At 41.2% G+C, this 15,478-nt stretch overlaps 1 protein-coding gene across 6 annotated transcripts in view; it reads left to right on the top strand.

Moving 5' to 3' along the window:
- Window positions 1-13,878, top strand: part of ldb2a (LIM domain binding 2a) — an 88,454-nt gene extending 74,576 nt beyond the window's left edge. The window contains exons 6-9 of one of the 6 annotated variants that reach the window (XM_029441623.1): window positions 3,795-3,918; window positions 5,867-5,920; window positions 6,549-6,691; window positions 11,957-13,878. In XM_029441623.1, coding sequence (XP_029297483.1) covers window positions 3,795-3,918; window positions 5,867-5,920; window positions 6,549-6,691; window positions 11,957-12,187 — 552 coding nt within the window. In that variant the 3' untranslated portion in view covers window positions 12,188-13,878. Of the gene's footprint in view, window positions 1-3,791; window positions 3,919-5,866; window positions 5,921-6,548; window positions 6,698-11,956 lie in introns of all 6 variants that reach the window. The other 5 variants (XM_029441618.1, XM_029441619.1, XM_029441620.1 and 2 more) reach the window with 5 other exon arrangements.
- Window positions 13,879-15,478: the final 1,600 nt, after the last annotated feature.

Genomic DNA, 15,478 nt, shown 5'->3' with positions numbered 1-15,478 from the left:
GTGTGTGTGTGTGTGTGTGTGTGTGTGTGTGTGTGTGTGTGTGTGTGTGTGTGTGTGTGTGTGTGACAATGTCTATGATTGTCATCCTGCTTTTGTTTTTGTTCTCATCTCCTCACCCTTTAATGCACACAGAGGAACAATTCTTGTCCATTTTTAAATGAAGTGATTCATGTTGCTCATACTTTCTAACTAAATCTCTTACACTTGTGTGTCTAGACAGCTTAAATATGTTGTTATAATGTATAACATTTATGCTTTGTCATATTTAATATGGTCCTTGGCATGATTACATTCCCTGCTCTGCAGTAAATCTGTAATGTTTTATATAAAATGTTACATTTACAGGTATATTAAGTGTTTGAATATTCAAGTTTGACTTAATTCATTTTCCAGATATGCTTTTCTACATCCTCATGTTAACTCTTCGCTTTATTTAAGGTCATATCATGACTGTAAATGTAACTATTTCTCTCTCTTACTGGACTTGAAGCGTATGCTGTTATTAATGTGCTGAACACGCTTCATGACTCTCGGGCCTTTGAAACCCAAGTGTATAATTTCAAAAGTGCATGGCATCAAAACAAAAATATAAGCACTTATTTCTTCTTTACTCTCAGCATATACATGTTTTTCTACCTGACCGCAGAAATATAATTTACGGAAATAGGAAGTATAAGCCGGCTGAATACATTAGTGATTATTTCACAGGGGTTTGTTTGTGTTTCTCGACGCCACAGTTGACTGACAGCTACGATTTCCAAATGGGAGAACAAGAGCGAGCGGGAGAGAGATGGGGAGAGAAGAATTAATTGGATACAGAAAATTAGCATAACATTAATGAACGCTCCCTGTTGAGACTCATAATTGTGAAATGGCGCGCGAATCAGGGAACGGCACCTCCGCTGCTTCTAAAAACTGAGTGAAGAAAAGACAGAGAGGGAGAGGAGAGCACGGTGGCTGTTTTTGTTTTCCTATAACAATGATTTTCTATACAGAAAGCAACTGTAATGCGGCTAAAAGAGAAAAACACATAATTCAAGTATCTGTAATTACACACTAAAAGATTTGGCTTCTGTTTGTTCTTTATTTAGGTGATTCAGATGGTCAGCGCTTAGCAAACGGAACAATGAAACCGCGATGATGCTTTGTTTTCTGTTTGCAGACAACAAGCGTTGTATGGAAGTTGTTTGTGTCTAAATATTCTCAGCTTTGCTTTTGAAGAATGGTTAGTTTGTCGAAATGACTCCCTGAGTCGTCGAAACCTGAAATATTTCACATAAATCGTTGAGCGTCTGCTAAATTAGGAAGTTTCCCAGAGAACAATGTGCTTTTACTTTAAATGCTACAAAGAAACATTCATCTTAACGAAGGGTTTCTTTCATTCCACTAATAATTAAAAAAAAACATTAACTACATAGATTATGTCAATAGTTTAAAAAGCAATGATATTACATTAGTTGAATTTGCATTTTAAGCATATGAGTATACAAAGATTGGCTGTTTTAAATGGCATCGAGAGGAATGAAAGGCTCCGCTACAGATCCACAGTTTCAGAGAGATATTATGTGCTGTAAAGCGGGAGTTCCCGACATTTTTTGGCTTTTTGTGACCCTTAAAACAAATCAATGTCCACTTGCAACGCCTCATTGATTTCACTTGGATACTATTTTGAAGCCTGAAGAGATAAAACTTCACAAGAACAAAGATTACCGAGACATTTGACCAACACACATGTATTTTTCCCCAAACATCATCCACATCCCCAGATTGGGAGCCACTTCTGGGCAGCCACTGTTATTCATCATACCACATACTTTGCAAATTATATTTTCCCCTCCTGTTATCCAAGGATGTCAAAGTAAAAAAAACACCCTTTCCCCAGCGTTTATCAGTCCTTCCAAAAGAGACTGACGGCTTCCTGGCTGAGGGGTTACAACCGACCTTTCTCTCACGCTCACAAACACACACTCTCTCTATTTTTTTTCATTTGGAGTATTTAAGCCTTTCCATGTATCGGAGCTGCCGGCTTCCTACTATTCAGCCTGAAAATAGCCCTTGTTTTCAGGCTGAGAGCCAGGGCTTGTTGGCTGAGCCGGGGAAGGATATTACTGTGTCAGGAGGGAACTATCAGAGGAGAACATGGGATTAGTCTGCTACAGGGATGTTCACTTTACCTCGAGCTGCATGGCATCAAAACACTGCCTGCCGTCCTAACACAGGGACCCGACATCACTATGTTTATGTAGGGTAATTTAGCGTAAGCAGCTACGGTTGTCAGAATTACTAGTTTGAAACCCAGGACTGGTGAACAACCCTAATGTGAATATCCATCATGCTAAAACATTTTTGCAAGGATCCCTGGTGTTGTCAGGTGATTTGTATAAAAGCCTCCCCCCCTGTTTAACACATAAGAGTAGGCAATAGAGACAGTACATGAAACCTGCCCTTGTTTTTTCTTTTTTTTTACCTCTGAGTTGCTGTACAGTACGGCTGCAGACAGGATGAGCATGTTGATTAGAATTGACATCAGAAATGTAGGGGTGGTGGGATGTTGAAGGTCAGATGAGATCATTTGAGCATGCAGGGAATGATTAACAGTCTCCTTTCTCTCAGTAACAACCCTCAAAGTGCCCTTGAGCAAGTTATTAAACCCACACCTAATTTCACTGTCGTCATTTTGTACCTTAAATCACACTCGGATTGGGAAACACAAACGGCAACTACATAGACTGTCTGCCACACTCTGTATATAGCTTAGTGTTAGTGTTATCAGATGTTTTTATGTCAATGTGTTGTTCTCGGTCTTTCATACGGGGAATACCAAACTTCTAAAGTGCCACTGTTAGTGATCAGATTACAACCTTCCTGCTAAAACAGATGAATACCAGCAATATACTGCCAGACGCTACACAATATATCCTATGATATACCCTCTCATAAGCACCATGGCGTATTAGGGCCATTGTAGGTAAAAATAAAAAGACAAAAACTCTAAATTTCTGAGATTCAAATTCTAAATTTACAATTAAAAAAACTACAAACAAAATAGTTGTGTTAGTCAAGGAAATATTTTACTTTCATAAGTTTTTACTCTTAAATCCACCCAGCTCCTTCATAATTATTCTTTTTCCTACAATGGCGCTAATACGCAATTGTACAAAAGTCAGGAAGTAAAATAAGTTGTCTCCAGTTCGAGGAATAACGCTGGCAGGTTGCCTGGAGTTTGAGCCCTGAGAAGTCCAATCACTGTCCTCTCACGACCCCAACAAACATTTGGATGGTTGCAGCTGTTAAAGAACGAAGCGCTGACCAGTAATGTTATCCAGATGTTATCTGCATAAGTCTGATGTATTTAAGATGACGGGCTGACCCCTGGTTCCTCTTACCGCTGATCACTAGAGAGTTACAGTTTACTGAATATTGCACTTAAAGTCTTTTAACTGCAGAATATTGTTGGAGTTCAGTGTTGGAACAGTTCAGTGTGTATTGATGCACATGTTGCCGGGAGTTGTAAACAAAGGCTGCTCATATTAAAATGATTCTCCCGCTGTCTGTCTTCACTGTTAAACGCTTGACAATAAAGCTGTTTTTTAAAGGTACTTTATTAATAGTGTCTATAAAAGGTAGATTTACTGCACAATGAATCACTCAGTCAGTCTGTGGGTGATTAATTGAGCAACAGGACGTTGTTTTGCGTTACCTTGATAAGAGGCTGTGCACAGGACACTTCTCTCGTCACATGTTGAATAGATCTGCTTTAACTTGAAAGTGTGGTTTTTCTGTTGTGCCAGCAGTTGTGTGTCATCCTGGAACCCATGCAGGAGCTCATGTCAAGACACAAGACCTACAACCTCAGCCCCCGGGACTGTCTCAAGACATGCCTATTCCAAAAATGGCAGAGAATGGTAGCCCCACCAGGTAATTTACCTTCTACCTCCTGCGAACACGTATCTTTACCGTCCATACGCCTGTTCAAAGATAGCGGTTTTTTCAGTCGACTCAAAAATCTGGACGAATATGAAAAGAGCTTTTCTGATTTTTCTCTCGGCAAAGATTTCCAGATATCTCCAGGTAAACCTGCTTCTCTGAACGGGCCCCAGAAATACGGAGTTCTGGTCCAAAACGCCATCAAATGACGGCAGAAAATCATTGAAAGTGTTGTGAATCTCGTCTGGAGTGTTAATCGTTTCCTCTGAGCTTTAACTCGCTAACATCTCTCACTTTGTAGGAATACATTTTCTCACACTGTGTTTTTATTGCATCATTTATGTTTCCAAATGTGCCATTATATGTCTTAATCCCTTAAATGTGTGTAGCCTGTCAGGTATGTGAAATTAATCAGAATTCAGGGCTGCCTCTTGAATCTCAACCTCGCCAATCTTAGCGGCCTCTCAGCGCTCTGTGACGGAGGTTTTAAGGGCGGTTTCTGAAAAGTACCAGGCTTAAATTGGCTGTGCAGTCTTAAGCTGGAGAGAAAGAGAGTGGGGGGGGTTGTTTTTTTTTTGGACACATCGGAGTGGCTGCAAATTACAGCAATGCTTAGCGAAGTGTGACGAGATGTCTTTAAAAACCAACACCAGTCAAAAAGCCTTTGACTCAGACCTGTGTAACTTTAATTAAGAGTGCCGGCTTGTAATCAGACTTGTAGATCCAGCTCCCCGGCCAGCGGCTCCCCAGTGACGACGACATTCTTCAAAGAAAAGAACAAAAACAGAGTGGGGGGGGGGAACATAGAAAGCATTTTATGAATATAAAGTCTGAGGTGGAAGAAAAAGCTCTTGTATTGGTGCTTAATTGTGCCGTGGAAAGAGCGTGCTCTGACATCCTATACGGCTTAGGCAGCTTTAGACTTCGTTGTTCTGATATAGTTTGATACATGGATGTAATTCATTGATCCCAGTCTTGTGTTACAGCAGCAGGCGTAACACAACTCCACAGTAAATATATATATATGTATGTATAGAATAGATAATATAAAGAGGTTTTGGATATAAGTTGCTTCATGGTAACCTCTTTAAACATTAGATGTAGTAAGTCCAAAGCTTTCTCCAGTCAGAGGGTCGTTTCGTGTCAGCCGTCGACATGTTCACATGAAGTTTGACTGAACTTTGCAGTTTACTCTCATTTGTGGCCTGTTGTTCCCCTTTTCCTGCAATTCTTCTCCCGCTTGGAAACCGGTTGGGATTTCTCCAGGAAGGAAGCCACAGGCACATTTATGCTCTGATAAGTCCTTTTGGTGGAAATGGAAGTGATTTTAGTGCGTCACCGGTTCAGCATCGAAGGAAACCGGTCGGATAACAGAAATGATTGTCTCTGACAATAGGCCGGCTTTCTTTTTGCACACACGTCTGTCAAAGTCAGGAATCAAAAGAGAAAATATACAGATGAAAAGTCCCCTTATTGTGTTGCTTAAGATTTATAGATTTAGTTTTGTTGCTGGTTCTTGTAACGCGTCTTCCTTGATGTGATTCGTAAGAAGCTCTCAAACATCTGTTTGAAGATCCCAGAAGTCTCGTCTCCCTCGAGATTAAAAGAAATTATGTTTTCTAACAAATGTTGGCAGAATTTGCTAAATCACGTATTCATAAATGATGCAGTACATAGACTATTTTGTAAATACTAAAAAACACCAAGATCACTATTTAACCTGCGTCTGTACTCTATGATTGCACCTTCAGGAGTTATAACTCGTAAAACATCATCTACACATAAACTCCCCAGTGGTGTTGAGCAGCATCTGCATGTTGGCATTGAAAGTTCAATTATTTCTCTTCGTTCTCTCTGTTGTCATCTCTGGTCTCATTCTGTCTTCAACTGTTTGAGAGACTATTTAATCACCTGAACACAATTCTGGCTCCGCTTTCAGCTGGACACCCACAGAACTTCAAAACGGAAATATTTCCCACAAATCCCAAAAAAGGTATCTTCTATGTTACATTGTCTGTAGAAAGAAACATTTGAATTGCTTACTGGAATGCCATGAAATACATTTGTGTGTGCAACTTCATCTGCATGTTTGACAACAGCACCTTTAATATAACGTGCAGGTCTGGCTGAAACATCATGATTAGAACAAACACACACTTGTGCTCAGCAGATCAAGTGTGTAGTAATGCAACACGAGTGGATACAGTATAATTACATGTTCAGTAAGACATGCAGGAATGTGCTTTCTGCCTCAGCAGAGCAGTTTTAATCTGGCTCATGCTATTGAGGAACAACGCAATCGGTGCAGCGCCGAAATCATTAACAAATTCACATTACGTTGAGCATCAGGGTCCGTTGTAGAGCATTTATGCAAATGAAACGTGGTCTTTCTTACTAGTGCATGTCTTGGGAGATGCAACGCTCGTTTCACCTCTGATGAAAACAAAGCATGGATTATTGTAGTCGCTGTCTGTACCTGTGCATGCATGTATACAGGTAAAGTTGTGTCTGCACATGTGATGCTGTCTGTCCGAGATGACCTAAAACACACCCACACACTCCTACACCTTGTCTCCGTCTGTATGCGTTATCTTCTTGGCATGTGCCTCTGTTTCTCTTTGCTGGTCGCGCCAAAGCGGAGCCTGCCCGACAGACGACCACGAAGAGGAGGAAACGGAAGAACTCAGCCAGCAGCGCCAACAGCGCGGGCACCACCGCCAGCAAAAAGCGCAGCCCCGCCACCAACTTCAGCCTCTCCAGTCAGGTACCTGTAAGCATCAGCTCGGTTTGCCTCTTCTTTCATTTGTTTCTACGACTCCACATGCATGTTTGCAGGGTTACACACACACACACACACACACACACACACACACACACACACACACACACACACACACACACACACAATGTATTCCTAATGGTATTACAGCTATTAGGTTTAATTTATTTGCACAAAAGAGGGAAAAACAACCAGGAGGGTAGAAAAGAAACTCAAATCTGTGCAGAGACAAAGAAACCTCGAGGGATCTGTATGAAAACATGTCGCCATGAAAGACAAAGAGGAAATGCATCAAATATCATAAAGAGTGACACAAATGACATTAAAAATCATCAAAGCGTGAAATAGTACCAGTGGAGATAAATTCACAAACAGGAAGTAAAGAAGGTGAATAAAAGTGTCGCTTGTTTGCAGATCGTATATAAATAACGAGCTTCCTTCTTACTTTTCTGCCAGTTTCTTGCCAAGTACTTCAGAATATGTATGTTTAAATAGACTGACCCAGTTTTTTAACCAAGTAGCCGTAGCCTAGAGTTTATTTAGTTTTTTTTAAAGAACGTTTGAATCTCAGGATCAATGTGGGCGGAGAGAGTGACACTCTGGCCTCTCGCTCACACGCTACTGTTGAAACTGCCCTTGACCAAGACACTGAACTCACAACTGCCCAGAGCACTTTTTCTGTAGCAGAGTTTACTTGTACTCCGCACGTCTGGAACATCTGGATGTAAAGAGCGCCGGATAAATAAAACAGGCCTTCCATAAAACAAAACACAGCACATTGACAACACTGGAAGAGCTTCATGTGGTCGTTTATCACCTGGTGAGGAGTTCCTGATGAGTTTGTGGTCAAAGTGAAACATCTGTAAATCTCAGCTGCTCCAGTGATGCTGTTCAGCGGCCTGCAGTGAACACGTGGGTGATGTGAAGTCTGTGATGTGTGAGGCTGAGAGAAACAACACATAAATAACTAAATATCAGCTGTATCGGGTCTGATATTTTATATTGAACAGTAAACTGTACTGTTGTTGAAAAGATGATGATCAGGGATATTTCTGTTTTTGGGGTCATTCTGAAATCTACAATTTAACTTCCATCTAAATTGATCGAATACTATCATCCAGAGAAAGTACAAAGGTAAAACAATATGTAAAATCAGTATCCCGGTGACGCGTCTCTATAAAGGCCACTTGACACAGTTAGAGGTTAAACAGCTGAGTGTTGCCCCACATGTCTGCAGCCCCCCTGGAGGACGTGATGCTGTTGTGAGCGTGTCGTCCGCACAGGCTCCACTGGCTGCAGTTCAGCTCAAAGTGTGCTGATAACAAACAGCGTTAAAGTGTTGCAGGTCGGCGTTAATGCGTGATTCATTCTGCTTAATGGGAAGTGTAAGGGGGCTGATGCTTCCCTATACTCACAGCTTGGGCAGGATAGCAACCATAATTTGATTTTCCTATCACAGTTAGAAAGAAAGACATAATTCCTAGCTCGATGATGTTCCTCCTTTAACATCGGAGCCCAGAGTCCTGTGTGTTGTTAGGTTGAGGCAACACAAGTGCTTTAAATGTACTTTAATGTAAATACGTTAAACCCTGTGTGTAGTGCTTCAAGACCAAAAGATTAAGTAAAAACATCTCCGCACACGTAAATATGTGACGGGTAACATTTCTTAGTATCGTTATATTGAGTCAGTTTTATCTTTCTGATTTCTTTAATGCTGTTTATAATGCTGTACAGTCAAACACACTTCTGGAGCCCTCTGATTGTATGATTGGTTAATTGAAGCAAATCCTGTGTGTGTGTGTGTGTGTGTGTGTGTGTGTGTGCGTGTGCGTGTGCGTGCGTATATATATATGTGCAACTTGGCAAATGATTGACAATTTTAATAGGCATTTTTACAGTTTTACTTTCTCACACACTCACACTCACACACACACACACACACTCACACTCACACACACACACACACACTGTACTCTATCCTATGTACCTGGATGTTCTGTCCCGCGGTTAGCTGTCTCGTCATTCCAGATTTGTTGTCCTCATCCTCCTCTCTTACCTCCTTCTCTCCGTCTCACACATACATAATGTACATCACGCACACACGCACACGCACACACACACACACACACACGCACACACACACACACACATCGTTCGCAATTGTTTTCTCTCTAGAAGGCAGTTTGGCTCTGTGCCAGCTCTCATTATCACCGATATCTGTATACAACCCTCCGCCCCCAGCCCCTTCCTCCGTCACATGCACACACTCTACTCCATCACTGCACCCCCACCCACCCACCCACACACCACACACACACACACACACACACACACACACACACACCATCCGTACCACTCATGCCGTGCATTCACACGCCTCTTAAAGACTGGCAGCGTGGCTGGTAACATGCTGGTTACATATGTTGCGCGCCTGCTGTCTTTGTCTGAGAAGTTGTTCGTTTGTGGCTGAGCACAAGCCTACGTGAGCCCAATGACAATAAGGAGTGGACCCTCGCAACGGGAAGGGGGGGGGATTACCATCGGCTGGAGGAGGAGAGGAGATGCTGGGGAAGAAAGGTGGGGAGGGAACTCATAGAGTAAGCAACACTGACCTCTAGTGGCCTGAATTACGTGTCGAACATGTTTATTTTACTAAACTGCCTCAAGCAGCAGATTTTTAATGCTGTCAGTCGGTCAGTGCATTTAAAGCACATATTATAAACTAACCCCGTAATTAACTGTCCGTCCTCCGTGTATCGGCAGATTGAGGATCATTTGAGGTTTAGATTTACAAGGTTCTGCCTTGAACTAAGATGGAGTCGCCTGTGCCCGGGTTAAAAATCCTCCTCAAATCCTAAACAATTATGACACAATTTATAGGCACAAATAAAGTCCTGCTTACGTTGCATACTTCAGATGGTGACAACATTTTATGAGGAGCTTTTCTTTGATATTCTATATTTCCCTTATTGTCAACAAATCCATAAAAGGACCAAAACAAAGGAATTGATCCGACTAACAAGTATTGTGTGTAAAAAGCTTATTTCTCTGTGCCATAGAGCGACATGAATGAGCCACGCTGCTGCACTGTGTGAGTCGATCCCTCATAGAGCATCTTTATTACCCAAATACTCCCCAGAGCACCAAATGTGTATTAATCCGCCACTGAAAATAGTCCCCAACAAATGCACTCTGTGAGTAACATTATCTAAAGAGCCCGGCTGTTTTAGGAAATGATAATTCTGCTTGATTATCTTTCTAAAACTTTTGTAGTGGGAACACATGAGCTGAAAGCCGAGCCGCAGTCGTTGAGAGAGACGACACGTGTTGAAAACTTTTCATTTTATTTCTATTTCAAACCATTTGTCAACATCATCCCGCCGCCGCCACTTCTCTAAATTCCCACTTGTTGTTTTGGGGACATGAGAAGCAAATATGTCCTCCAAGCTATACGCTGCTAATCTCTGTAAAATATGCTAATGACAGGCCCATTCAAAGCGTCGCCGCTTAGCTAGCGCTAAAGCTAACTCTTAACGAGATGAGTAGACGAGTTGACAGTATTAATTAGCTCACAATTAGCGCTCCCCAGTCTCAGACTAGCCACCAGCTGTTATCGTCTGAGGATTTTTTTTTTTTTGGCCCGAAATTGGCCAGAGGTAGGTTGACAGGCCTCCTCGCAGGAACAGATGGGGAACGCACGGCTTGTTGGCAATCAGCACGTTTTTAGCTAATGACTTAATTATCTATGCAAATTGACAAATCAGTGTGGATATTGTCATTTAGTTGAAAAGCTCACCTAAATTAATTAGCCTGATTAAAGCATAGTGGGGTGTAGAAGTGGTCGCTAGGGGGGTTTTGCGGATGGCTTCCATAAATAAACTGCCGGGGGGGGGTTGAAGTGTGCTAAGTTGTCTGGTTTTGTTTGTATGTTTACATCAATGCATGCTGGAAGTTATCATGTGTGTTTGTTCTGTGTACAATCCGGGGTGTGTGGACCTTGTTGTGTACAATACTTCGGGTTAATCTGAGTCTGTGCTTTTGTCTGTGTTCAGGTGTGTGATTGTACAGTAGTGTGTGTGTGTGTGTGTGTGTGTGTGTGTGTGTGTGTGTGTGTGTGTGTGTGTGTGAGTGTGTGTATGCGTTGCAGAGGAGATGGCTGAGAGGAGCGAGATCTCCCAAGCCAGGCAGCGATGACACACTTGGCCAGTGAAGCGTGCACTCCATTTAACTGTACAGCTTCTTCCCGGGTTACAGTGGGCGGCGCTGGGGCTCACCAGCAGGGAGATGCAAAGAGTCAAAGAGAGATGAGATTCAGACTCAGCACACAAAGAGAAACAGCCATGATTCAGAGCAAACTGCTCAACATTTGAATCCAGAAATGACACTCCGGTGATTATTGGGTGTGAACCGTGGAATAAAACACTCATCAGAGGAGTCGCAGATTGCGGTGGATAATTGCTAAATCTCTCTGCTTCCCTTCGTTGACCCGCTGTGAGGGGGGGCCGTCTCTGTGAAATATGTCTTATGTGATGAGTATTGATTGGGGCGGGGAAACCGCTTTCTGTTTCATATGCTTCGAGAGGGGTTGACTGTAGGATACAACGACGTCTGTCCTAAACACACACACACACACACACACGCACACACTCACAAACTCTTTGCAGGCGGGGGGATCTGTGTTGAAGCTGGACAATACTTCCCATCTTAGCAGATTTGATTCCTCGCTTAGTGGAGAAACAGAAAACAAGATAAACAAACACAGAAAGAGATCCTGTAAAGACCGGAGCTGCTGACTGAAGGTCCTGTAAATGTTTCTCTTCATGACCTTGTTGTGTTTTTAATCCTCCGCTTCGTTAAAAATCTTTTATGTATATTCATTTGTTTTAAGCAATGCAAATGTTCTACGGTCTTTTGGGTGGTTGTGAGTTCGCTCTATATTCAGAAGGTGCTCTGGTCTCAGATGAAACAGATCTTCATTTCTTCTCTGGTGATTTCTCCCTCACTCCCGCATATTAATGTTGAATCACCCCAAGGCTGAAGACACGTCGTGGGTGCTCGTGTAAAAGTGTATTCTATTTGTGTACCAGTTTTAAAACATGTAAAACTAGTGAGATAAACTAAAAGTAGGTTTAGTAACGAAAGAAGCCACGAGAACATCCTGATGAGATCACTGTTCACTGAACATTTTATAAAGTCGTCAGTCATTTCCTTTCTTTTCAGTTTGTAAACTTGCTCTCTGCCTCTTTCCAGGACGTGATGGTGGTTGGCGAGCCGACCCTGATGGGTGGCGAGTTCGGGGACGAGGATGAGCGTCTGATCACTCGTCTGGAGAACACGCAGTACGACGCCACCAACGGCCTGGACGACGAGGACGACTTCAACAGCTCCCCGGCTCTGGGGAACAACGCTCCCTGGAGCAGCAAACCGGCCGCCGGCCAGGACACCAAGCCTGAGAGCACAGCGCCCCAGCCCTCGCAGTAAAACAAAAGAAGAAGAAGAAGAAACGGATCCTTGACTCCATGTGGACTGGACTTTCCAACCTCTCCCTTCCCCCTGAGGGCAGTGCTTCTACGCCTCATGACATTGTACTGAATCAGAATCTGCAAACTCACCACTGGCTCGTCCAGCCAAAAATATTCTGGATATTTTCTTCTTCTCTGAATCACTGTAACGTCTTGGAGAAACTGGCAGCATTGCACAGCAATATCCACATGTCAAAGACAACAAATGCATATAATACATATGCAACTGTAATGTAAAAACACCGAGGCGTGGGCATTTTTCTTTTCAAGAATGCAGCGGAAAATTGCGGATGAAATACTCGCTCAGATATAAACCTCTCGTCTAGTGGAATATACAGCTGTGATTGGTTGACCTGCGGGTCGCAAGTCATCATGCTGACAGTAGACAGAGGGGAGAAAAGAAGAAGAATAAAAACAACAAACAAAATGTCTCAAAAAAAGGCAAGCTCAGCAGTGAGAAGGCAAAGTGTTTTTAACCGAGCCGATGGAAGCGTCTAACCACATTGGAGACAAATGAAACATTGTTTTTGAAGCAATTGCATTTTTATTGGAAATTCAGTCGGCTGTTGGTTTGTTTCTGCTATTGCTGTTTATTTCCATTTCCAATTAAGAGGGAATAAAAGTTCTCTACCGCTATGGACTCCATTCAAACGAGGGAAAATCGTGTCCTAGGATTGTTTTTCCACATTACTGCGGTCGTCACAGATTGTGATTTCATGCAAACCAGTTTGATTGTGTTCGTAGTCTATTGGTATTTTTGCTTCTCTCAGAATCCTTTGCAGTCACGTTGTAATTTTGCTGATCAGTATGTGAACTTTGCCGACACGCATCGATGCATTAATGTTGAGTTTTATTTTTTTCCTCCTCCAAAATTGGACTTCTCTCCCTTTAACGACCTACTCCCAAACTGATACGAAAGCCTTTTCCTGCATGATTTTATAGGATTTTAATTTTGTTTGATATATGTACTTAAAAAAGAAAAAAAAAAACACACATCAGTCTGAGTTTCCTTTTGGGTTCATCAGTTTGGGAACACTGTTACAAGGTTTGTAGCTCTGTACATAGAGGTGGAATCTGTTTTGTCCGCTGTAAATCAGCCACTGAAACCAGTTTGGATATGGCAGCTGTTTTGTTTTGTGCAGGAGGTTCAGATTTCTGTCGGGTGGTTTGGATGGACGCTGGTTTGCTCTCTGATGTCTCTCATCCTCTTTAGCTAGTGCACAACCAAAGCCACAAAGGAAGTCACAATCTCTTGTATATTCTGTGACATAAGAAGAAAAACGATTTTACATTTTGAAAACAACGCACAGACAAAATCCCATCCGCCCCACAGAAACACTTTGCTATCCCTGTATTTGTGCTCACAATTGTTCTTTAATCTTTAATTGATAATATATCCCTGATCTCTTTTGTTGGACTTTTGTTTGAAAATGGGCAAGAAGACAGCAACATATGTCTTTATACAATTGGATCTTATGGGTATTTATTTGTGCATTTGTAAGGAAGCTAACACATTTCTAAATATGTTTGAGCCTAGTATTATTAGACACCATTTGTACATTATATAGCAGAGGTGTTCAGTGTCATATCTGATGTCTGGTATGTATGCTTTACCATTATGTGTGCCAATAAACCGTGCTTACAAAAGAATTTGAAGTGTGTTACGTGCATCATGTGTGCATGTAGCATCTGTTTATTTATTTACTATATTTACTATTAGTTTGATGAATCATTAGAACGTTTATTTTTGACCTTGAAAACAGCAGCTGACCTCTTCTGGAGCTCTTCGTCTGGCATGAATAGTCCTTTAAGTGCTCAGAAAAATGCAAATTTGAGCAAAACAACTGGACATCGCCATATCTAGTGAGGAAGAAAGTGTAGTTCAGTCGAAAGCCTCTGAACAGCTGCTGAGTGGACGTTGCGGTGAAACAGTTTTTTTGTCAATTTGGACGTTTTGATTTGCTGTTTGGTTGAAAATGGTGGATTTGACTGATGTTTCATTCCCATCTATATTTTAAAGGACATTTCTGTATTTCTGTTTTGTTGTGCTAATCTTTTCTTGTTCCTTGTTGTAAACTTGACACAATGATCCAACCTAAACATCATGTTTCGACATCAGTCTCTTAAAAATAAAAGAGAAGAATCTTCTTTACAGAGCTGAACATTTTCTGCTGATTTTCAATAAATGATATTGGAAGAAACAGAAGAGCCGTCGGAATACCAGAATACAAGATAAGTTTTAAATATGAAGTGCGATCATCATCATAAACATGCTGCAGTATTCAAACATCATATATATGCTCATACACAGGTTCATGCTCCGTCTCCCCTGCTCCTTGGAGGTTATTAAAAAGCATTCTGGGAAATGTAGGAAATCACTAAATAAGTCCTGGAATGTGATGAAGATGTCAAAATAATATCTAGCGGTGAATCTGGGCATTGATTTATTTCTCTAATGTATAGCAGCCTTCCGTATATCTAGTGCAGATGTGTCCTATAGTTTCCTGTAGTAAGACATTAAACAACAGCACTGGTTAACATATCAGGAGTTGGTTGTATTTGTGCTTCTTCATATTAAGGATATTAAACATTAAAACACTTCAGAAACCGGTAATACATTCTGTAAGATGTGCTCTACCTGTATTCATCCCTCATCTGCTTAGCTGAGTTACCTGAATCAGTAAAACTTGGAACATGAACTACTCTGCAAAGTTCTCCAGATAAGATGATAAGGTGAGAACAGGCCTGTTGTTGGGGAGACTTTAAATCCAGGGAGGTGTGGTGGAGCTTTGGCGACACCAAGTGGATTATAGTTGGTACCATCATTTAATTATTCCATAATTGTCATGTCATTATTTTCTTTGTATCTCTGACATCATGCTGCAAAGAAGCACAGATTTGAATCTCAGCCAGATTTGAATCCAACAACATATAATTATTTTTTATTATTGAAAATGTTCAAACGTGATCTTTCATAAACTCAACAAAATAATGATAATTAAGACAATTAAAAAATAAAATGGGGATGAATAAACAACATATGTATATATAATTATGAGAAAAATATATATACATTATTCTTCTTTAAAGATTTCATTACACAATTTGACAATATCATCACTTTTGTTTGTATTTAAACGTTTAATAGTGTTAAAGTACTTATTTAACACATAACAATCAAACGAAATTCGAGGTAGCTTTTGTTGTTTTACATATATCTATGTAAAATGTAGCCTAGCATGAATTCAAT

Source organism: Cottoperca gobio, chromosome 10 (genome assembly GCF_900634415.1).
Source record: "Cottoperca gobio chromosome 10, fCotGob3.1, whole genome shotgun sequence".
NCBI classification, from domain to species: Eukaryota; Metazoa; Chordata; class Actinopteri; order Perciformes; family Bovichtidae; genus Cottoperca; species Cottoperca gobio.
Note: the sequence above shows the minus strand (reverse complement) of the source record. Positions and strands in the feature narration are given on the sequence as shown.